This window comes from Rhincodon typus, chromosome 7, assembly GCF_021869965.1.
Source record: "Rhincodon typus isolate 14 chromosome 7, sRhiTyp1.1, whole genome shotgun sequence".
Taxonomy (NCBI): Eukaryota; Metazoa; Chordata; class Chondrichthyes; order Orectolobiformes; family Rhincodontidae; genus Rhincodon; species Rhincodon typus.
Window position 1 is genome coordinate 18,490,000 of NC_063338.1, and position 25,322 is coordinate 18,515,321.

General features: G+C 39.0%; 1 protein-coding gene across 8 annotated transcripts in view; it reads right to left on the reverse strand.

Annotated features, from left to right (window-relative positions):
* hdac4 (histone deacetylase 4) overlaps positions 1-25,322 on the reverse strand; it is a 461,100-nt gene that overhangs the window by 146,765 nt on the left and 289,013 nt on the right. For all 8 annotated transcript variants that reach the window (XM_048598645.1, XM_048598640.1, XM_048598638.1 and 5 more), the window contains one exon: positions 15,965-16,086. In XM_048598645.1, the coding sequence (XP_048454602.1) occupies positions 15,965-16,086 (122 nt within the window). The remainder of the gene's footprint in view (positions 1-15,964; positions 16,087-25,322) is intronic.

Consider the following 25,322-nt stretch of genomic DNA (forward strand, 5'->3'; position numbering starts at 1 on the left):
GAATAATCATATTTAAATAGAATCACTCTGCCTGAGCTTGATATCAAAGGAATCTTCATCTACTTTCAAATTATAACATTACAAGAGCTCATTATCAAAAATCTATGCATTTTCAAAATGGAAAAAATACAGCTGAAAAGCAAATGAGTTCCCTTTGGAAATCTTTGAAGGAATTTGTGACTCAGTTCTCAATATTTAGAAATAACTAAACTTTAACATAAAATGATCTGTGCCATTATAAACGTTCAGATAACCATACTTGAAATTGAGTCAGAATGAAAGAATTCTATTCAACCAAGATCTGTAACCTCATGGCTCGGCATATTCCCCATGCTACTGTTACCACCAAGCCAGAAGATCAACCCTGTTCATTGATAATTGCAAGAGTGACAGACAATTAAACAACCAACAGAAGGTGGACATTTCACAAAATTGCCAACCTCAATAGTGGAGGAATCCAGCACATCAGGATAAAAGATAAGGCTGAAGCACTTGCATTGATCTTCAGCCAGAAGTGCAGAGTACATGACCCATGGACACATGCACAACTCCACAGATACAGAAGTGTTGTTATGACCCCAGATTATGTTGTTATTACTAAGCAAGTCAGATCCCGCAAGAAAACCTGGCCTGACAGACCACATTTTTAAAAATTTAATGCTGCAGTCGTTCATTTCCAAAAGGCATTCAATAAATTGCCACATAAAAGGTTATTGCACAAGAAAGGAGTTCACAGTCTTGGGCATAATGACTGGGCTGAAGATTATTTAACACACAGAAACCAATAAGTGGGGATTAATGGTTCTTTTTCAGGTCGGAAAGATGTAACTAGCAGACTGCCATGAGAATCGGGCCTACAGCCTCAAATACCTATCTATAGGTGTTGGAGGAGGGAACAGAGTATAAAATATCCAAAAATAGGTGGGAGGGTATATTGTTATGAGGATACAGGGAGTCTGCAAAGTGGATACAGATAGGTTGAGTGAATGGGCAAAAACTTGACAGATAAAGTTTAATGCAGGAAAGCGTGAGGTCATTACTTTGGTCGGAAGAATCAAAGGCAGATTATTATTTAAAGAGATAGACTACTGGATGGTGCTTGATCAAACACTTCCAGTAGTGGATATTGGATAGCACAGAGGGATCGAGATGATTTTGTAGATGAAATACAAATCATTGTCATCCAGGTTCAGCAAGTAATTAAGGTGGCAGAGGGAGTTTTGACTTTGATTGCTAGGGGTTTGGAGTTCAGGGGAGTCTTACGACTGCATGGGGTGTTACTGAGGTTGCACCTGGAGAACTGTGTACAGTTTTTGTCCTGTACTTAAGAAAGGATTTTTGGCACCGGAGGTAGACAAAATGAGATTCACTAGATGATTCCTAGGGTGAAGGTGTTGATTTATCAAGAACAGCTAAAAAGGTTAGGCATTTATTCATCGAGTCTAGTAGAATGAGGGGTGATCGCATTGAAACATTCAAGATTCTGAAGGAGCTTGGCAGGGTAAATATTGAGAAGATGTTTCTGTAGCTGGAGGAATCTTGAACTAGGGATCATACTGATCTTACAAAATAAAAGGGACACTTATTTCAAACTGAGATGAAAGAAATTTCTTCTCTCAGAGTGAAGTGAATGTCTGACACTCTTACCCCAGAGAGAAATGTTGAGGTCTGGTGCAGATCGGCCAACTTCTTATAGAATGACTTGGCAGGCTTGAGGAGCTGAATGGTCTACTCCTGCTCCTGCTTCTTATGAGTTAGGTTTGAGTGAAACACGAGCACACAGGCTGCAGATTTGATTTTAACAATAAGACAGATGTGTATTATACAAAAAAGAACAAATAAAATGTAATAGTTTGAAAGATTTCAAAATGCGGCAGAACCAAATTCCATTTACTCCCAAACACCATCATCATACAGTTATTCAAAAGATCAGAGAATTTTTTTCTCCATAAAATCTGTAGGTTTTGACTTAACTGTTTCTTTTCAGCTCCAGTCCCATGAGAATTGAAGCCTTTTCCCTTGACTATTCATACAACTGAGAGCTTAGACTTCTTCAACCTTTAAATAACCAAACATTCCTAGTCTGGATGTTTCACAAACTACATCTTTTCACTACAGTAATTTGTTTCCTTAACTGCTCGGAAAAATCTCCTTTTCTTGGAGAGACTATACTTGCTTCTGACCCAGTCAGGTCTCCTTGAAATTGTCCAAAAATTTATAAACTAAATTTTAAAAACTTGCTCATTCTAGACTGTACCGTAGCTAAATATGTTTTTCTCCCCGCTCCTGTTGTAAATCTGCACATTATCAATAAACTTTTAATAACACTCGAGGATAATGGGTCTGGAAAGACTGATAGAGCTGATTTTTAAACTGCTTCAGGAAAAAAAAGGCCAACATCCATATGCCACTGGTTTGAAACCCAAACTCTTAAAGAAATATCGCAAATATACATCATATAGTCATGTGCAGCAAGTCTGGCACTGATAAAGGCAAGCAGCATGAGCACAATACAAGTATCAAACAAGAAAGAATTCACCATGATGTTCAATGACATTACCACCACTAAATCCATCACTATTTAAATCTGGGACTTTACTATGGACAAGTAGTGAACTGAACTAGCCACTTAAATACTGGGACCAGAAGGACAGGTCAGAGTCTAGGAGTTCTGTAGTGAGTAACTCACCTCTTGACTCCCAAAGACTGTCCACGCTTACAAAGTACAAGTCAGGAGTGTAATGGACCACTCTCAATTTGGGTGTTTGGGTGTTTGCAACTTTAACAAGACTCAAGATGCTAAACATCATCCATGATAAAGCTGCTTGCTTGATTGGCACCACATCCATCTCCTTCAACGTTCACTTCCCCCCACTACAGATGCACAATAGCAGCAACGTGTATCATCTACAAGACGCACTGCCATAACTCACAAGGGTCCTATACCAACACCTTTCAAACCCACAGCCACTACCACCGAGAAGACAAAGCCAGCAGATCCACGGAACAGTACAGGCTGCATGTACCCTCAAATTACACACCACCCTGACTTGGAACTACATCGTTGTTCCTTCACTGTAGCTGAGTCAAAATTTGGGATCTTCCTTCCAAATAGCACTGTATGTGTCTCTAATCTCCAAGAAGTGCAAAGTTCAAGAATACAGCTCCCCAACAGCTTTTCAAGGGCTTCAGATGAGATGGGAAACAAATGCTGTCCAAGCTGACAATGCCTGTGTCCTAAAAAAAAATCATGTTTGAAAGAACAGTCTGATATTTAGTACATAGGAACAAAGGTAGGCCATTCAGCTCATCGCGCCTGCTCTGTTATTTAATACTATCATGGCTGATCAAACACTTCATTTATCCACATTACACCATTGATCATCAAAAATTTATCCACCTCGACTATAAATATACTTAAACACTGAGTATCCACAGTCCACTTGGGCAGCGAATTCCAAAGTTTTACATCCTCTAAGTAACATAACTTATCCTTATCTCCAATCCAAGTGGCATTGTCCTTATTTTTTGCCCAATCTCTCTCTTTGGATAGTCTTGCCAACCTTGCAATTAACCTGGTGAACCTTTGTTGTGCTCCATTTCTGGAAATATTAGCTTTCTGAGATAAGGAGACCAAAACTGCAGACGGTACAACTAAAGCAAAAATTTCACTACTCCTGTATTCAAATTCTCTTGCAATAAAGACTAACAATCCATTAGCCTTCTTAATAAGTTTATTGCACATACATATTAATCTTCAGTGACTTATCGAAGAGGACAGCTGGGTCCCCTTTGTACATTTACACTTTTCAACCTCTTGCCCTTTAAGAAATACTCTGCAAATCTGTTCTTTCCATCAAAATAGAATATAACATGGAAACGTGAGATTATCCATCTGCCATATTCTCGGCCAATCACTAAGCTTTTCTAAGTCATCCAGAAAATATTTTACATCTTCCTCAAAACGTTGCTGCTTATCAACTTCAATATTAAGCAATTAAATCTCAAAATGCTTAAAGTGTAAGTAAATGTCATTTGATTAAAATTTCACTGGCTTGAATTACTAACTGTTTCTCTCTCCATTTTCAAAATCTTTTGTTTTTATTTCAGATTTTCAGCATGTCCAATAAACACAGTTCTGATTCAAGAACAAGCACTTCTGCAGAACAGTGTGATTAAAAAATGCATCTATGTAATTATTAATTCTTCACAACATAATCTAAACAACTTAAGAACAGTTGCTATCCCTTGGCTTGAAGATGGAATTGTGTGCACATTCCCTGAAGTGTTGGCCCAGGGAAGCTCTTGTTCACCACAGCAAATTACTTGTCGATTACAAGGCCCGTTGGGTCAGTAAGCATTCAGTTTTAATGACAAGTTATAAGAATATTCCGTTTGACTGTGCGTGGGCGCTGGACAATGAATGCGCAGACAGAACGGGAGTGATTGGTCTGCTGTTTGACAGGAAATGTGTGTGGGCAGATGTCAAAGATCACCTCTTCAACTCAAGAGACAGAACATTTAATGCTAAGCTCAACAAAGCAGCTACACAAATTACAGGCTTCTTAGTATCAGCCCACTCATGCAGTTTCAGCTTCCTTTGAATCACAGTACTCTCAATGGTACAAGCTTTGTTGTTCTGAAATAGTGGTGACCTATGCAAAAAGCCTTTAATTTATCTACTCACAACTGGGATGCTTTTAATCATTTTCATCTGAATTTAGTTGGTATTACCTGCTTGAAATACTGTACTTCTCTAAAAAAGAGCACTAAACACAATTTAACAGCTCTCATCATGTAAATTGAATCATGACCTACAAATAAAAGGAAAATATGGCACCATGACTATACTGCAACATTTACACAAAAGTAGATTGCTCTTTTCACTCATAAAAAGCTAGCTATTCATTCAAGTTTCAAAAGTTGTACAGCAAGTAGCTTTAATAGCATGATTAAAGGCTTGGTCCAAAGGTGTTCCTTTTTATAAAAAAAATTTACTGTTCAATATCAACAAACGTAATCCAGTGAGATTTTCAAGAACAATTCATTCCCTGAATAAGTTAATATTTGGAGTAGATCACATGCCTGAATTTTATGAACAAATGATTAGACTGTAAAGGATTATACAGACCAGGCTTATTAACCAATTCAGCACCGATAACTCAACAAAAACTATGTCAGCGGATCATTATGATTTTACTCCTTTTAACAAAGTCAAATAAAAGCAGAGCTAAACAAATCAAGTGTTCTTACTTCACAGAATCACAGCACAGAAAGAGACCATTCAGCCATCGTGCCTGCAGTGGTTCTCCAAACAAGCAAATCATCTACTGCCAGTCTCTTGTCTTCTTCCACAACTCTGCACGTTCTTTATTTTCTGATTTCAGTCTAACTCCTTGCAGAATACTTCAACTGAATCTACTTCCACCACATTCTCAGGCAGTGCGTTCCAGACGTTAACCATTCACTGCCTGTCATTTTTGCTTTATTACTAATTATTTTAAATCTGCACTCTCTTGCCCTTGGTCCTTGCAAGAACGGGAAGCTTTCTTCTGATCTACATTGTCCAGATCCCTCGTGATTTTGAATAGCTCCATCAAATTTCTTCTCACGCTTTTCTCCAAAGATTGCTCTAGACTAGACCCAGTAAGTGAAAGTTGTGGAGAACAGAAATAAAATCAACTGACACTTAGGGAGGTTTGAATTCATTAATGACAGACAACACTGATTGTGAAAAAGCAGATAGTGCTTGCTCAATCTAAGTGAACCTTTTGATGAAGTGACAGAAAATTGATATGGGGAACTACAGGTGTTGACTACATGGATTTTTAAAAGAAGTGATAAAGTTTCAGTTAAAAGGCTGGAAATGAGGATCCACGTCTTGGATAAAACAAAAGTGGCTAAAAAAAGCAGTGTGGTAAATGTCTTTTTTCCATTTTAGAAGATAGTAAAGAGTGGTGTTCCCAAGGTTCAGGATATGAACCACTTTTTAAAAACATACTGGAATTACCTGGATATACGGAGCAAAATATCAAAATTTTCTGATGGTACCAAACTTGGAGGTGCAGCAAACAGTGAGTATGATACCAATTGATTGCAAAAGGATACCATCAGGCTAGCAGAATGGGCAGACAAGTGGGCATATATTTTAATGCAAGAAATGATGAGTGACACATTTTGCCAGAAGAAATAAGCATAGGCAATATATACTTAATGGCACAATTCTAAAGAATTCATGGGTCAGAGTGTCCTGATGCTGCATGTGCACAGATCTTTGATAGCAGCATTTAAGGTGAAAGTGGCTTAATAAATAGAGGCATCAAGTACAAAAAAATTAAGTTGTGCTGAATCTTTGTAAAGCCCTGCTTAAGCAATGTCAAGAGCACTCTGTCCAGCTCTGGTCAGTATACTTCAGGAAGGCCCTTGAAAGGAGATTTACCAATATGGTTCCAGGAATGGGGTATTCAACTACAAGGTTAGGTTGGAGACAGAGAGATTGATCTCCTTATTAGAGTAAAGGAGATTTGACATAGGTATACAGGATCATAAGTTTGGATAAGGCAGACAGAGAAAAGCTAAGCTCAATAGCTGATGGTACAAAGATTAGTGCACCCAGACTTAACGTTTTGGGCAAAAGATTCAGGAGGTATTTGCGAATAACTCTTCTTTATGCAGCAAGTTGTAATAATTTGGAACTTGCTGCCCCCAAGGGTGGTGGAAATGGAGACAATCAATGATATCAAAAAGAAACTGGATAGACACCTGAAGGGAAAGACTTGCAGGGTTATGGGATACAGCGAGAACACTGGGTCAACTGTTAGATCTATGTGAAGCAAACCAAAGACTAAATGGGCTGAATGGCTTCCTTTCATAACTTTTCTGATCTTATGATTCTTAGACTGTAAAGTAGTATTTGCTGCATGATGTTTTTGGAATTTGCTCATCTGGAAACCTGTATGTTCTTAGGACTTACATTAAAATTTAGTGCTCTTAGCACCTTCTTTCGTACATATTTAAGAACGTGAGGTTTGCAGCCAAGATTCCTTAATTAAGTAGCAGAATTTCATGCAAAAGATTTGATTTCAATAAAGATTAACATTATCAAAATATTTCCAAAAAAAATCCATAATGAATAATTTTATTTTCAACTACATTGAATACCAAATTCAATGACCATCTCTACAGTGCTTCTCAAACCCTTTTCCTTCTGTGAACCCACTTTGAAACTTAAATTACATCAGTCCCTCGGTGAGACCACATGGAGGGGTCAAAGGTCAAAGCAGGCCCAGCAAGACGACAAACATTTTGAGGTGTCATGTTCCAAATAACTTCTTCAAACAGTAAATTAGTGTGTGGAGAACAAAATAATTAAAAAGACAGAAATTGCTAAATTCAAGCGGGAACTGCATATTTTATAGGGAAGTAATTGAGGGCGGCAACAGTATATCATGTTTTAAAAATACACTAAGTCCAGCCAGATGGAACAAACAATAGTTCTAGGCTTATTTGCTCCAAGTTAGAGAAAAATATAACAAAAAGCAATAAAATGATAGTAGAAGCAGGATGAAATGTTGCATCTTGTAGTCCAGTTTAACTAAGGCAGGATTTATATAGTCAAATCAGAATTAATTTGATTATGTCTATGCTGTGGCAAAACTTATAAAATCTTGTTTGAATTGTAGTCCTGTAAAATCCTGAAAAGTTGAAACGTAGGGTACCTGCCCACAAATTAGTGTTAAAACAGGGCTCCAAGACAGCCAAGGGAGCCTCTACGTATGTAGATTTGTCTACAAACACATTCTAAGAAACAAAAACAGTGGCACAGTAAATATGAGAATGATGTCTCTAGTTTCAATTTGTTCATATTTTAATGGCTGATATTGTGCAATAAAAAGCATCGAGAAATGTTGCGAATTAGCCTTGGAAAAGCTCAGTGATCTTTTTCTGCTTAGTGGCTGCCTTTGGACAGGAGCAATACAGTCGGTTCTGTTGTCACTGCAGCTAAAGATGTTCCTGTGTGTTTGTGCTCCAATGCAAAATCCCAGAGTATTTCTACAGACTATGTGGCTTCAGCTGGAAAAACAGATAGGTTAGAAGGAAGGCATTCATCAGACTTTTGCAGAGACATTGTCCTCTTCAGAAATGTATTGGAAGGAAATGGTGAGGAGCCAGTCCTCTTGTCACAGGCTACATCTCTTCTGCATCTGCTGCTATGAACCTATCAGGGGCAAAGAGAAGAACCAGCCTATATTTGGAAGAGCAAGGGTGAGTGGCAAAGGGTGTTATTGGTTGTAAAACAGATATAAATGTTAGACGTGAAAAGGAGAAAGTAGGTACACTTTGGTGCAAGCATCACTATCAATCTCCTTGATTTTTACTCCGGGCACCTCACCATTTATTTCACTTTCTCTTCTTCCTCCTCAGTGAATGATGTGGAGGTGCTGGTGTTGGACTGGGTGGACAAGGTCAAAAGTCACTTCACCTGACGAAGGGGCAACGCTTCGAAAGCTTGTGATTTCAAATGAACCAGTTGGACTATAACCTGGTGTTGTGTGACTCTTCACCTTCTTGTCAACAGCATAAAAAAAATCATCTTCCAGCTCCTTATAGTTCTGAAGAAGTGTTATACTGAACTCAAATGTTAACTCTATTTCTCTCTCCACGGATGCTGCCAGGCCTGCTGAGTTTCTCACTTTTTATTATACATTATAGTACATTTGTTACTGGGATATCTTAGCAAATATTTTTGGTGAAAAGCACCTCCCCACTCAGTGTTAATATCTGTTACTTTAACAAACCATTGTATGGGAAGGCTGACTTGAAAATATGCCTTAGTGTGCACAATGCAAACCCAAAGTCTCTGTATTCAAAAAATCTGAACTGTATGCAAGTTAACAGTGTAATGGAAACAGCAAAAGCAACTGATGTCATAGCAGCACCAATTACAAGGCCATGACTGCTACAAGTCAAATATGCTTCACAAAGGAACAGAGAAGGAAGATGACTAAATATTAAAGACTAAAACGTTTAGATGGGGAACTGAAGTCCTATGAAAAAAATGAAAAAGACCGAAATAAATGCAACCAGCATAAATTGCTCTCAATGAAAACTGGAACTGATGAGTTTGTTATATTGATAATTGCTCACCCAATTTTCATCATTCCAGTATGTGGATAACAAATGAATTATTACCAGATCAGTGAAATATGAATCTCTGGAATATGGTTGCCTTTATTTAAAATAAAACATTCATTTGATTTGCAAGTTGCTGCCTGGGCCAACATTTATTGTCCATTCTTGGATACTTGACAAAGTGATGGTTAGTTAGATTCTATAGCATAGAAAAATAATATTGCATACTATAGAATCTAAGTTGTATAAAATGGTATCATTGGTAAATAAGTTGGCACAATGTTCTTACTCATTTGAGACCTGGCAATAGAATGCACCACAAACTAATTAATTTCATTAATTTCACAAAGAATCAAAAGGAACAAAACCAATTTAGCCAATCTCAATCTTGTTTCTGATGATGAGTGTCAGCCCACAGTAGAATACTATCTTTTATAAGAATCTTTGGTGTGGATACATTGTGAATGAAGGCTGCTCATCAAATCACTAGCCAGGTCCTCATTCATTAGCCATCACAAATTGTCTTTGAGCAATTAGTGTCTTGAACTACTGCAGTCATGTTAGGTAGGAAGTTCCAAAATTTTAATCCCATGATGATAAATGAAAACCCCATATATTTCCAAGGCAAGATGGCGTGTGCCTTGGAGGAGAACAGCAGGTAGTGGTATTTGCAGGTACCTGCTTACCTTCCCCTTCTAAGTGGTAAGGTCTCAGGTTTTCCAAAGCAGCCTTGGGAAGTTGTTGAAATGCACCTTGTAGGTGGTACACGGTTGATGAGTGATTTTTTAAAATTGGTGAATGGGGTGCCAATTGAGCAGACTGTTTTGTCCTGGATATGGTCAAGCTTCTCAAGTGTTGCTGGAGCAGCACTTATCAAGTCAAGCAGATAACATGTCATCTTACTCCTGATTTGTGCCTTGCAGATGGTGGACAGGGCTGAGAGAGTCACCTGATAAGGCACTCACAACTGAGTATGTAGCTTCTCACCTGATCTTGCACAGCTGATCCAGTTAAGTTTCTAGTCAATAATAGCCTCCCTTTGTGCTGATAGTGGGAAATTCAGCAATGGGAATGTCATTCACTATCAAGGTGTGGGCAAGACTCTAATGAAGATGGTCATTGTGTGCCTTTAACATTACTTGCCAATTACCAGTCCAAGCCAGTATGCTGTCCCAGTCTTGCTGTACTTGGGCATAAATTGCTTTATTATGTCAGGAATTTTGAATGGAACACTGTGCAATAATTAGCACTTCTGACCTTGTGATGAAGGGAAGTTTATTGATGTTGCAGGTGAAGATGGTTAGGCCTCCGATAATACGCTGAAGAACAGGCTCTGGCAGCACAATGCTGGAGTCCCTAGCTCTGAGCCAGAAGGCCAAGGTTCAAGTCCCACATGCTCCAGAGATGTGTAATAACATTCTGAACAAGTTGATTGCAGATCACCAGGAGTGCTGTCCTTTGACTGAGATGATTGGAAATCAATCACAACCATCTTCCCCTGTGATAGGTAGGATCTAACAGAGAAGAGCCTTCCTCTGAGCCGCAGTTTTTGTGAATCTCCCGAAAACTGTGGTTGATTAATTGTTGCCTTGGTATCAAAGGTAGTCTTCTCACTTAACCTTTGTACTTCAGCACCTTTATCCATATTAAGACTAAGGCTGTAATGACATCTGGAGCCAAGAGACAATAAATGTAGAGCTGGAAAAGAACAGCAGGTCAGACAGCTTCCGAAGAGCAGGGAAGTCAACGTTTCGGGTCAAAACCCCAAGAGACCCTGGCAGAACCCTAAACTGAGTAGCTGTCAGCAGGATATAGGTGAGTGCAAGTATAACTTGAAAGCACATTTGCAACACATTCCATAACTTTGCTGATATTGAGAGTCAATTGTTAAAAATGATAATTGCTCATATTGGATGTGTCTTACATTTTGTGGTGAGCGGAATATCTGGGCAATATTCCACACTGCCTTGTTGATGCCGGTGCTGTAACTGAGATGATGATTAATTTATATTGTGAGTCAAACAAACGAAAAGTGCTCCCATCTTCTCAAATCTCAGAGATATTGAAAATAAATTACCCTAATTTTAAAATCACATTCATGGTTTTGAAATTGTTGCAAAAAAGGATAAAGGACTTGTGCTAATTTGATAGCTCAATGCTGCACCAATGTGAAATTCCAAAACAGCACTATAATCCTGAAAAATAATCAAGATCAGACCCCCTTTTACCCCTCAAAATAGTTATTAAAAGAACTCTCTGGAGTGCATGATGGCTGTAATGCCAATACTTTAGTATTAACCGGTCATCATACTTGATTTGAAATGGCACATCAGGCCTCCTCCTGAGGTCCCCAGCATCACAGATGCTAGTCTTCAGCCAATTTGATACACTCCATGTGAAATCAAGAAACAGCTGAAAGCAGTGAATATTGCAACAAGTATGGGCTCTGACAACAGTACCGAAGATTTGAGCTCTTGTATTGGCTGAGTACATTCACAGCTATTCACCCTCCTAGCCACATCGTTATCAACTCTTTTTCTATCCAACTGCTCTTCTCTCTCATCAGGCTCTATCCCTATTGTTTACTCCCTACCCATCCCCCTCCCTATTTTCTGCATATAAACCAACATTTTCCCAGCTACCATCCGTTCTGAGGAAGGGTCACCAGATCTGAAATGTTAACTCTGATTTTTGTCTTCATAGATGTTGCCAGACCTGCTGAGCTTTTCCAGCAACTTCTGTTTTTATTCCTGATTTACAGCATCTGCGGGTCTTTCAGCTTTTAACTGCTAATCTTCAATTATACTTTACCATCTTTTCTACTTAACTCTTGAATCCCTCACTGATGAAAGATCTGACTATTTCAGCCTTGAGGTCACATAATGAGCCAGTTTCAACAGTCCTCTTCAGTAACGAATTCCACAAATTCCCTACTCTCTAAGAGCAGTAATTCCTATTCATCTCTTTCTTAAATGTGCAACCCTTATTCTGAGATTATGCTCTCTAATCTCAGACTCTCCCACACGTAAATTCATTTTGCACGATTTCCCCGTCATGAAACCATGCTGCTTATTGATTGTTTGAACATATTTTGTATTTCTAAATGTTTTGTTATTACATCCTTTATAACAGGCTCTAATATTTTTCCAATAACAAATGTTAAGTTAACTGGTCTTTAGTTTTTTTTGTCTCCTTCCCTTTTTAAATAAACATTGGCAAGTCTTCCAATCCCCTGGTCTCAACATTTAGGCAACATTTGACAAATTATGGCATCAAGGAACCCTAGCAAAACTGAAGTTGATGGGAATCGGGGGAAAACGCTCCACTGGTTGGAGTTGTACCTAGCATAAAGGAATAGATTCATGGTTGGTTGTGGTCATTCATTAAGTCCAAGGACATCTCTGCAGGAGTTCCTCAAGACTGAAATCTTCACCTGCCTCATCAATTACCTTCCTTCCATCATGGTGATGGCAGTGGCATAGGAATAATATCACTGGGCTAGTAATCCAGAATCCCAGGCTGGTATCCTGGAAACATGGGTTTGAATCCTACCGTGGCGGGTACAGAAATTTGATGGCAATAATGTAATCACTCATCTGGTTAAAACTCATCTGGTTCCCATGTCCTTTACGCATAGTCTATCCAGTCCCATAACAATGTGATTGACGCCCTCTGAACTGCCCTCTGAATACGTAGAGATGGGCAATAGGTGCTACCCTAGCTAATGATGGCCACAATGCATGAACAAATGTAAAAAAAACTGACAGAAGTACAGACATTCACTGATGATTGCATAATACCAAGCGCCATTCATAACTCCTCAGATACAGAAGTAGTTTGGTTCCTTATACTGTAGGTGCTGAAAAAAGTCCAGGCTTGGGGAAGTAAAGTTTGTGCCACATAACTGTTAGGCTATGGCCATCTTCAACAAAGGGGATCTAACCATCTCCCCTTGACATTCAATGGTATTACCACAGCTAAATCTCCCACAATCAACATGCTACAGCTCATCAGCACCTCTCAGTTTTCACTGAGGGGTCACAACAATTTTAAAAATTCACAACATGGTCATAATGCAATACGTTGGGGAAGAACTGACCTTGAAGACCAAAAGCAGCAGACCTGTGGGAGCACCACCACTTACAAATTCCTCTCCAAGTCACAAACCATCCTGACTTGGAACAATTTTGCCATTTCTTCATGGTCACAGTGAAAAATCTTGGAATTTCCTTCCTACCAGCACTCTGGGTCAAGTTACCCAGCATAGACTGCTGTGGTTCAAATAGTCAGCTCACCAATACCTTTTCAAGGGTAATTAGGAATTGGAATAAATGCTAGCCTTTGATACACAAATCCCATGAACAAATAAAAAACTGTTTTACAATATTGGTGAAATTCATTACCAGAATATGCATCTCACATGCAATTGCCTAGGCACACTGAGGAGATAATATAATTGAATAGTTTGCCATATCATTTTTGGGTATAGTTAAGAATGAGTACATAATTACTATGCCACTGTACCTAACAATTCCAAAATACAAATACGTCTTATTGCAAAATATATATGATCGTGCATTGTACTTACTGTATGGAGTGAAGGAAATGCACTACATTAAAGACATGCTTCAAATTGTAGAATTTTGCATGGAACTGAATACTGCAATCATTAGTGATCATCCTACTTCTGATCTCATGGTGGTGGCACAGTCATTAATGAAACAAAGGAAACAAGAGGTCCTTCTTTCTTATTCTAAAGAGTCAAGCTGAACCAACATAAGCCATAAAAAAAATCAAAAATAAGCAATAGGCAGATGGCCTCAGTTTCATCTCATCTAACCCACTGCACCTCTGAAAATGTAATTTCCTCTCAGCATTTTAATGAAGTGTTCTGGAAAAGGATTTGAATCAAGTTCTTTCTGTTTTAGAGATGGTGACAGGTATAAACAGGAGATTCAGAGAGTTTCCCCACTCTAGTGACTGGCTCTGGGCTAGCTGGTCAGAGTCTATTGACTGCGCATGTGTAAATAAAGGGCGACTTGGTGATTGGATACTGGCCTCTGTGTAGTTATTTCAGTGGTAGTCAGAGAATACAGTATACTCCTGAAGAAAATTTGCTTGTAACAGTCATCTTTGAGTTGGGGTCAGCATTTCTGGCATCATGCCTTTATTTGGGAAGCTTGACTCATTCGATCCTGCTGAATTCTAGGTCCAGTATGTGGAAAGAATGAAATCTGAAAGAACTGCAGATACTGTAAATCAGGAACAAAAACAGAAGTTGCTGGAAAAGCTCAGCAGGTCTGGCAGCATCTGTGAAGAAAAAATCAGAGTTAACATTTTGGGTCTGGTGACCCTTCCTCAAAAAGAGTTCTGAGGAAGGGTCACCGGGCCCGACATGTTAAGTCTGATTTTTTTCTTCACAGATGCTGCCAAACCTACTGAGCTTTTCCAGCAACTTCTGTTTTTGTTCATGTGGAAAGAATGCATTATTTTTTATGAGCAAATGATATTGTGGCAGATGAAAAGCAACAAATACTCCTTCTGACTGCTTACAAACCTGCAGCATTTTCGATTATTAAGAGCCTAACTTTCCCTAAGGCACCAGATACTAAAACCTTTCAAGAGTTGACGAATTTAGTCAAGGAATGTTATGACCCCAAGCCTCCTGTAATTCAGAGATGCTATCAGTTTTATTTGGTATGTTTAGACAGCTCCATGCCATCCATTGTTCATTTGTCTGGCAGAAGGAACGGTCGAAATGTTGAAGATACGCTTAACGAAACAGCCTACAGCTTCACTCAATACCAAACTGTCCTGGTTCCTGTTTGATTATAGGATCACTCCTCATAACTATAGGGATAGCTCCACCAGAGTTGCTGATGGGAAGACGACTCCACACCAGGTTAAACTTGATATTCCCAGACCTGGGAGTGGAGGTGAAATGGCAGCAGGAACACCAATGCTGACCACGTGCTTCCTCCATGCGAGAGAGACAAGTTACTTCAGAGGACAAAGTTCAGTTCCGGAACCACAGAAATGGCCTTGTATGGGTACGAGGCGACGTCGATACGAGGTCAGGTCCTGTGACACACAAAGTTCAGATGGTGAGGCGGTCCTGAACAAACATGCGGATCATCTGAAAGCTGCTACTTTGCAACGGGGCAGGAGCAAAACATATGCGGCCGCTCAGAATGGCCAGTAAAGCTGTCAAAAACTGTGAGCTCTGCCCCGTGCCTAGCATCGAAGAAACCAGAGTGTCCGAGATATATGCAATCTTGATACGATTACTGTCTGAAGAAAAGTAGGAATCTCTTCCGAGATGCTCTGGGTGCAAGAGGCTGGCTTTGGTCCGATACATGCTGCCAACATCCGAGTCAGAGTTGGAAGAACTGGACTTAGGACAAAAACATCCCAGGAGAAACTACAAGAAAAAGAACAGGTCTACGTCCCAGGACTTGGGGTGTGGGGGAGGTGTAGTGATTAGAATAAGGGCCAGGTGGATCTCTGACTACAAGATCCCTGATTGGGGCTGTCAACCCAGGCCAAACAGGGAGCCCTGGCTGACAGATACAAAAAGGAGATTCAGAGAGTCTCCTCACTCTAGAGACTGGCTCTGGGCTATTTGGTCAGAGTCCATGTACTGTGCATGTGTAAATAAGGGTGACTTGTTGATGGGATGCTGGCCTCTGTGCAATTATTTCAGGTGGCACTATTAAAAATTAGCCATTTGATTCTAGTTACAACCAAAATAATCCAACGTAAAAAAGTTCTGTTTTCACATCAATAAACCAGACTTAGTTTTATGAAAATCTTCACATCAATGAAATGTTACCTGTTTTTCTGAGCGGGAAGTCATCTTTGGGATCGTACATCCCTAGCATTGGATGATTGTATGAGGCAGATATGCTGCTTTGAGGTGGCGAACTCTGGTCTAATGAGCCATGCTGCGTTTTTCTGCAGTAAAAAGAACAGCCATTATCAAATAATCAGGTTGCAACCCTTGCAAAATGTGCAGGTATGAAAGCAACTGAAACACTTATGAACTCAGATTAACAGATTAAATAGCACCTGGCATTTTAATTAAAATGAATTATTGTAAATTGTAATGAAAACAGGTTCTACTTAATTTGAAATTTTACAACAATTGCAACTTGTTAGTAAAGTCAGAGCTCTTAAAACCCCTCTGAGATACTCTCCATCTTTAGTTAAAAAGGTGTAATAAAGCAGGTCTAAGGTTTCATTCCAAGTCAATGCTAATTGATTGAACTGAAGTTATAGAAATACAAATTTTGAAGGCAGTGTGTATTAAGACTCAATATCATTTGGCGCAGAAAGAGGCCTGTCAACCTATTCTGTGTCAACTCAGTTATCCTCTCTCCATAAATCTTTATGTTTTTTCTTTCTTAATTATATATCTAATTTCTTAATGAAATTAATTCTGAATTCATCTCCACTATCTGGTCTGGCAGTGAATTCAAGTTAATAATTTGTTACAGTAAAAAAAAACATATCTATCCTCTTCTTCTTTTTGCCAATAAGATTGGGGGAAGTGTACTTTCATGGATTGAGAATTGGTTAAGACATTAAGCAGAGTGTAGGAAAAAATGGATCATTCTAAGGCTGGTAGGCTGTCACAAGCTGGGTGTTATAAGGCTTCGTGCCAGGTCAAAAGCAGTTCATAATCTATATAAATGATTCATATGTGAACTAATTGGAATTAATCCAAATTTGCTGATGGCACCAAACTGGGGGGAATGGAAGTTGTGAGGAGAATACAAGAAGGTTTCAAGATGTCTTAGGCAGACTACGTGAATGGACTAGAAGATGGCAGATAGAAAACAATTACAATAAATGTGAAGTGTGGTAGAAAAGAAAGAAGGCAGAATATTCCATAAATCACTAAAGTTAGTATGCAGGTGCAGCAAGAAAGTAGGAAGCTAAATAGCATATTGGTCTTCATCACAAGGGACTTGAGTACAGAAGTCAAAATGTCTTGCTGAATTTGTACAAAACCTTCACCTGGAGTGTTGTGTACAGTTTTTGTCTCCTTATCCAATGAGGGATTATACTTGTCATAGACGGAGTACAGTGCAGTTTCACCAGATTAATCCTTGGGAATGGCAGGAATGATTTATGAAGAGCTTAGGTCTATATCCCCAAGAATTTTGAAGAATGAGGTGACCAGTGGCTCGTGATTCTAAAACCAGGAGATCCTAATCTCAGGATTAGGAAGTCATTTAAGGCTGAAGAGGAATTTCTTCACACAAAGGGTGCTGAATCTTTGGAATTCTCTATCCTGTAGAAGCTGCCTCACTGAGTATGTACAAGACAAATTAATAAATTTCTGAAAACTAATGACATCAAAGCATATGGCGATGGTGAGGGGAAAAATGACAAAGGGAAACGATTAACCGTGATCTAATTAGGCTCAATGACCTAAACCTGTTCCTAACTTGCAATGATCCTAAATTGCATTTTCTGGTTAAACATTCAACTGCATTAGGGAAGGGAACATCATGTAGAATTTCTGCTTCTGAACTCCTTGTAGAAACCGGGACTAGAAATGCATTTCTTGGGAAGCTGATTTAGGTCAGGATCAATCAGCAGTATTCCCCCTTCTTAGCCACGTGTGAATAACAGACTAATTCTTGTAATCTACACTTATGCATGAATTATGCTTTTTCAGTATTACAGTTCAGAGTGGAGCTGCATGTTATTGTGTAATTTGTACTGAAAGCATCATAGAAAAAATGAAGAGTGGAGAAATTATTTCATTCTTCTCTTGGTCTCACTTGCCACAACTGTTGAAATTGGATAAAAGTGTTCCATTGAACAGTGTCTTTTAGCAAGTATCTTTTGTCCTCCTGAATAAAAGCAAATAATGAGAAGAAATATAGCTCAATGCATTAATAAAAACGGACATCTAAACTTTCAAGGAATATTTAACACAAAATTGTTCCAAGTAGCACAAGAGACAGTGAGTGTTACAAGTGAGTAAAATGTTATACAAGACCCATGTTTCATAAACTAGGTTTAAGCTCTAGTAAGGCTTAAGAGATATGTTTGTATCTGATTTTTTCAATCACATGATTTTATTAGGAAAAATAGCACACAAAGTACATAAAAATCTGAAACAATATATTTGACAAAGGCAATAAATGTTTATTTAAACTTGTACAAATTTGTACTGCAGGCATGCAATATATAAATGAACAAAGATTCATGTTTATTTACAATTTTCAAAGAAAGAGTGACTGCATCTCAAAATATAATCCCAAAATACCAGGAAAAAAATCCCAAACCTCATTCCATATTAGTGGAATTAGAACTATCCTAGATATAAGCAGTTTCCAAGATGACGTAGGATGGAACAAAGTATGAGCCAAAATAGATGGGAAATACGAAATAGCTTGGAAATTGAGTGCAGTCCATCTGGATTAGGTTTTCATTTCTATTCCTCCCACCACTATTGAATCTCAAAAGTTTGCTAATTTTCAACTCTGTTTTTAGAGGAATTAGAAAGCATCAATAGAATTTTTTCCACTCCTACAGGGTTTATTTTCTTTTGTTTACTAATATTACATAAAAAGACAGTTTTACATAAAGTAGGGTAAAGTTTTAGATTAATTTTTTAAAATAACATTATTAAGAAAACACTCGTTTCAATAATGCCATTGACAATCACTGTTGCGATGTAGATATGGAGTACAGGAAAACCCTTTAAATACCTAGTTAATTTTCAGAAATGTTTCAAGTCCCAGAATACAAGCTATGTGGGGATATCCAGAGCCACTACAGAACCCATTGAAGTACTGCAAAACAGACGTCATTCTGGCACATCATCTCTCCTCTTTCAGTCTCACCAGCTTCAGTATAGCCAAGATCAACCTTTGCATTACTATTTGCTGGAAACTAAGCCTCTCATGGATAACTGAACAGCATGTGAATTAACAAATGCTTTTTTTTAAACCTACACATAAACACTTATGACCACCCAGTTTAGTGATGTCATCTTTAGGATGCCTTAAAAATGAGATAAACTTTGAACCATATTTTATTATTTCCAACTTCTGAAGTATCCCTGTCCCATGATGACTTCTCCAAACTCCACCTATCTACCAAAGGAGATATTTCTTTCATAAAATGATGATTAATCTAAAAGTACTGTCTTCCTCAGTGATATGTTTAAAAGAAAAGGCATTTAAATGTAAAGAATATGTTTATTTTGCTCACAACAGGAAAAGACCCATGTAAATAATGTAGTCAGTGGATTAGTCTTGGGCTAGTTGCCAATGTGCTCAGCAGCATTTCCACTATGTAATCGTGCTACTTGAATATCAACCATGACCCTCAGTCCAACTCTGCACTTTTGAAAAAAAAAGAAATTTGTGCTGTTTTGGTAGCATCAATAGCACCACTTTGGAATAATGCTTCTTGGTAGCTGCAACCAGCCAAAATTTGGTTGTTTTTTTCTTTCAGATCCATAAAGTACCCAGCAGTGGGGTGGTGATGGGAAAAAGCCAAGATGCTAGCTCTCTGTTTTTTTGTCAAGCACAAACAGCAGTGTCTTCTTCCAAATAGACAACATTTTGAACCACATTTTCTCTTTTGAATCAATGAAGGATTTTTGACAGAAGAAAAACTACACAGAGTACTGCATCTTCCCCAAGAGTACAATTCCCTTTCTAAACAGTGACTAATGATGACATCATTAAAGAACAATGAACTGGTGTAATTCAGCAAAATGGACATTTCTACTCTATATAAAGTCAGAATTCCTTACACTCTTCTTTCAAATAAATCAGCTAATCATGCTTCTACGTATAGGTAATTGGGACTTTTTATTAACCAGAAAACATAATTGGGCAGTTTGGTTTTATAAAAAGAGGTATAGAAGGCAACACATTCTCAAATTAGTTCTTCAGCTTCAAAATCATTAACAATTATTATTTTTTGTGAAACCTCCCACAATCCACATTTTTAAAAATAGACAAGTATTTCAATTCTTGACAGTCATTTATTAATTCATGAACTTTTAAATGCTGTACCTTAGCATTAGCAATCTGTTATTAAGGTGAAAGCTCACATTTGTGTAAATTGCTGTTGCTTTCTCAGTAGGCTTGATAGCCACAATCAGCATTGAAACATACAGCACAGAGGTCGTCACATTTGGCATATCATGTCCATGACGACTTTCTGACGAAGATATTCGAAAATTTTCCTACCCTTGCCCGCTAGCACTGAAACCTTTCTCTATTTCTCTTTGTGAGTCTGTTTTCTATTGAGTGACAAACTGGGGCAAACATCATGGCACACAAGTACAAGTGCATGGTGCAGCTTACAAAATTATGAAGTGAAGGAATGGTAGTTAAGATAGTGATTGCAGAATCAGTTATCTCAGCATCCGTGTGTATAGAGCCACCAATGGAGATTAGTATGGCCACAGAGTCACTGTTCTTTGAAAGAATAATCATTAAATACAATGATCAGAATAGAACTAAATCAAAAACGCATCTTAAACAGCTGGTTGCTCTCAGCAGGAGTAAGGGCATTAAATGGTTCCAGACTATTTTTGGTGGTGGGTTGGGCGTGTTGAGAGGTGGAGGAAGGCAGGGAGAAATAAACCAGAAATCATTGTCCTGATAATTTTTCAATTTTACCCACAAAGCACAAGTTTGTCCATATTATTGATAAAATGGAAATTAGTCATGATGTCTCATTCAGTTCAGTCACTCTCCAACATTCATTTGCTAGGGATCACACTAGAACAGCAGTCACTTTGGAATTATGACAGGATGACTGGGGTACATTAGAATCATAAGACAAGACATATCTATGACTCAGGAAAGAAAACTGAAGGAAATCAAATTAACCTAAAAGAAAACCCAAAGTCTGTGGTTCATGAAATGAATGTGGTTGAAAATAGTGACAACAAAAGGAAAAGTAAATCAGGAAGCCTAAAGGACTGCTTGACAAAGAACAGCAAAACTGGAAACAGACCTTATGCTGTCCTCTGCAACGTAAGGTCATGAGCTAAAGGAAAGAGTTATGGTTCGAAAACTGAAATAGGACAAATGCTTTTTTTGATAACTTTAATTTCAGTCCCTCACCTCAAAAAGAGGAAAATAAATTGGCATACAAGTACACAGACAGCACAGCTGCAAACCTCAATTTTGAAAAGTGTATTAGGATGGATCCTAAAACTGGGTGGATAAAAGACAGCAACAGATATGAGATATTAAATTATAAAGGTCATTCCAAGGAAGTGATAATATGTGATCCAGTATGTGCAGGGAATGTATTTCAGAAAGCTACATAGATCTTAAGATCCCCTTCCTTAAGTTCCAAAGGGGCATTATACTGGACTCAAATGTGTTAACCGTTTCTCAGTCCACAAATGCTGCCAGAATTGCTGAGCTTCTTTGGCATTTTCTGTTTTCATTTCAGATCTCCAGCATCCACAGTACTTTACTTTTATTAAGATTCCTAACTGTGGATGGAATCTTCTGCTCCTGTAGGGAAAATGTTTGGAAGCAGGAAGGGCACTTGGGTGGTGCAGTGACTTACCCAATTCCCATCATCTTCTTGCCTCTCCCAAGATTATGTTCTGGTCAGGAAGGTCCATGGTGAACCTTGCAAGTCCTGATGTCAGTTGAAGCCATTAAGTGGCCAATTAAGGATAACTTGAGGCTTAGCCTTCCATCAGCGGACCTGACAGGTCAACTGCTCCTGTGGTATTGCTGAATGCAAGCACCATCTGGCTCCGATTAGCTAGTAGCTGTTGCTGGGCAGGACTCCTCTCCGCCAGATCGTGATTCTGGCAGAAAGCCCAATTGTGGTCTTGCCATTGTCTAATCAGCATGTGGTTCAGCAGGTGTCTCAGGTTCTCCAGACAGCTGACAAGATCCCTTCCAACAAGAGTCAACCCTGCAAATACTATTATTTGCTGGGAGACCTAAAGTGAGCAATCACCTTTGGGAGGTGATTACAGTTACATGTGTCAAGCCCTTTTCAACTGACACTGTTACAAGTCAGAAAGCAATGGGTGTGGGAGTTACTCTGTAGTTCAAAAAGAAGAAACAAATGAGGTTTCACATGGAGCTAGTTTAAAAATGCCAACTTTGAGTATCAATTTACATAGTGGAAAATCAATGACAAGGAATTCGCAAATTATCTGACATCCATTCTGATAGAAATAATTTCAGGAAGGCTGACTGGCTACTGAGGATATACTACTTTAATAAGTGACAATGAGATAAGGAAAAAAAAACAATGGACTTTATTAATCAATTACAGCTGGCATACGTTGCCTAGTTTGAACAATTATCCCAGTGTAATGATTGTAAGGTCAACCAGGTGAATCTCAGAATATGAGTTCCCAGATTGGGGATTTAATCTACCCCAATCAGGGAGCCCTGGCTGACATAAAAAGGGTGAATGTCTGAGATACAGACGCTCTGGTACCTCACTCTGAATGAGGCAGTGAAGCACAATCCTGAAGCAACTTGCTTGTAACTGTCATCTTTGAGTTGAGGTAAGCATTTTTCCCATCATGCCTTTGTTCGGGAAGCTTGACTCATTTGACCTTGCTATCAAAGATGGGAACATGACATTGTGGCAGATGGAAAACAAGCGATTCTCCTGATGGCCTGTGGAGCTGCAAGTTTTCCTGTCCTCAGGAGCCTAACATTCCCTGAGGCTCCTGATACTAAAACCTTTCAAGAATTGACAGACATGATTAAGGAATTTTATGACCCCAAGTGTCCTCTAATTCTGAGATGCTATTGCTTTTACTTGCAATGTGAGAAGCAGGGGAATCTGCATTGGGATTTTTGACTAGGTTAAGACAGCTGACAGAAGCTTGTATCTTCAGATAAACCTTTGATGAGATGCTTAGAGACTGTCTGTCTGGTATGTGAGATTAATGATGTAACTATTCAAAAGTACCTATTAGTTTTGAAGGCCAACTGAACATCAGACAGCTGGCTTTATTACTGGAAAATGTGGCAACTGGAACTTATGAGTTGCAGGGTATTCCAATGGAAGTGGACACCCTCGCCAGTCTGACTGAGCTTGGGACACACCCCTCAAGAGCAGGCAATTGCATAGCCTCACTCAGGACATATGCTGAACAGAGGGGCCCTAGGTGAGCCTACAGCACCCCAAAACAAAGCCAAGCCTCGGCCAAACGGTTAAAATTTTCTTCAGGTTGGCAAACCATTGTAATTGCTGCTGGTATGCAGACTAGAGATGGCTAAACAGTCCCAATAGACCTAAATAAAAATCAAAAGAAATGTGGATGCTGTAAGTCAGAAACAAAAACAGAAATTGCTGGAAAAGCTCAGCAGGTTTGGCAGCATCCGTGGACTGAAATCAGAGTTAATGTTTTGGGTCCAGTGACACTTCACCAAAACTGATAACAGTTCAAAGGAACGGTCACTTGACCTGAAACATTAACTCTGATTTCTCTCCATAAATGCTGCGAGATATGCTAAGCTTTTCTAAATTTCACCTAAATTGAGCAAGATAACTCATAGGCTGGTATCCAGGAGAGTATCGAAGAAAGTTCATACCCTGCAAATTCGACCTACATCTGATTTGGAACATTTAAATTGCTTAGCAACATCATGATCAGAACAATCAAGATATGTGTCCAGTTAACTGGTCATCTGGTTATAATGAAGGTTGACGCCGACATGGCCGTATCAATGATTGCAGAACCAGCCTTCACCAGAATTCGTTCTGGACTCCAGCCAATAACTTTGTCTAAGACTTCAGCTAGGCTGAGAACCTGTATCAGGGAGCCTTTACAGAATAAGGGTACAACCTTTGTTCTGACCTCACATGACAGGCAGCTGATTCAGTTACCAGTGACTGTAGCAAAAGGCTTGGGCCTAAGCTTGACAAAGTGAAATTGACTGAGAGATTCAGCTACATTGGCTCAACATTTTTCAATTAGAAAATGGCTGCCTGAGTGAAGTCCTAATTAAATGCCCTAAAGTTTTCCAGGAAGGTCTGGGGATAGTCAGAGGAACCATGGCCACCATGCATGTTGGCCAGGAAGCAATTCCACAATTCTGCAAGGCCCGCCCAGTGCCATGTGCCTTATGGGCAAAAGTAGAGGCAAAAATCAGAAGGCTGGAAAGAGAAGGAATCATCAAACCAGTCCAACTTGCAGAATGGGCAGCACTGGTGATACTGGTTTTGAAGCCCAATGAATCTTCCTTTGTGGGGATTTTAAATGGTAAAATGCTTTTCTCAGCTGTATCAATACCAAATCCCTTGGATATAGGATTTATAAGCAAAGCTGGCAAGGAGGCTGTCCTTCACAAAGCTGGACATGAGCCACGCTTACTTGCAATTGCGTTTTAGACCAGGATTCCCAGAAGTACACTGCAATGACTACCCATAAGAGCTTGTACCAAACGGAGACTGCAACCTGGGGTATCATGAGCCTGTCCAATTTTTCAGCAGATGATAGAGAACATTTTGCAAGGCTTACCTCAGACTGCCATTTACCTCGATGATGTCCCAACAGGGAAAACTAATAAGGAACACTTACAGAATTGTATATAGTTTTAAGGCATTTTTCCAAGGCAGATGTACTCCTAAGAAGGGAAAAATGTGTGTTCTAGGCACCCAGGTCACCTAGGCTACAGAGTTGATAAGACCGGGTTACATCTGTTGGAAGATAAAGTGAGGGCAATCAAAAGTGCACCGGCTCCCTTATCTGTCCAGGAGCTTAAGTCATTTCTTTGGCTGGTAAATTATTATGGATAGTTCTTATATAACTTGGCATCCATCCTGGCACCTTTCCATCAACTCTGGGGAAAAAAAAAACAGTCTACCTTGGAAATGGTCGCATAGACAAGCCCCAGTTTTCAATGAGGTCAAGAAACAGATATCCATCTGTAAGGAGTTGACACACTATGATCCCAAGGAAGGTCTGGTATCGACATGCAATACCTCAGGGCAGTATTAACTTATAGGTAGCCCAATGAAGAGCAGTACTCAATAGCTTATGCAAAGTATAAATACACCCCAATAGGAAAAGAAGGATTGGCAGTCATTTTTAGGATCAGGAAGTTCCACCAATACCTTTACGGAGGTAAATTTGTAATAACAGTGGACCACAAACCCCTACTAGGTCTCCTTAAAAAGAACAAGGCAGTGCCACTCATAGCTTTGGG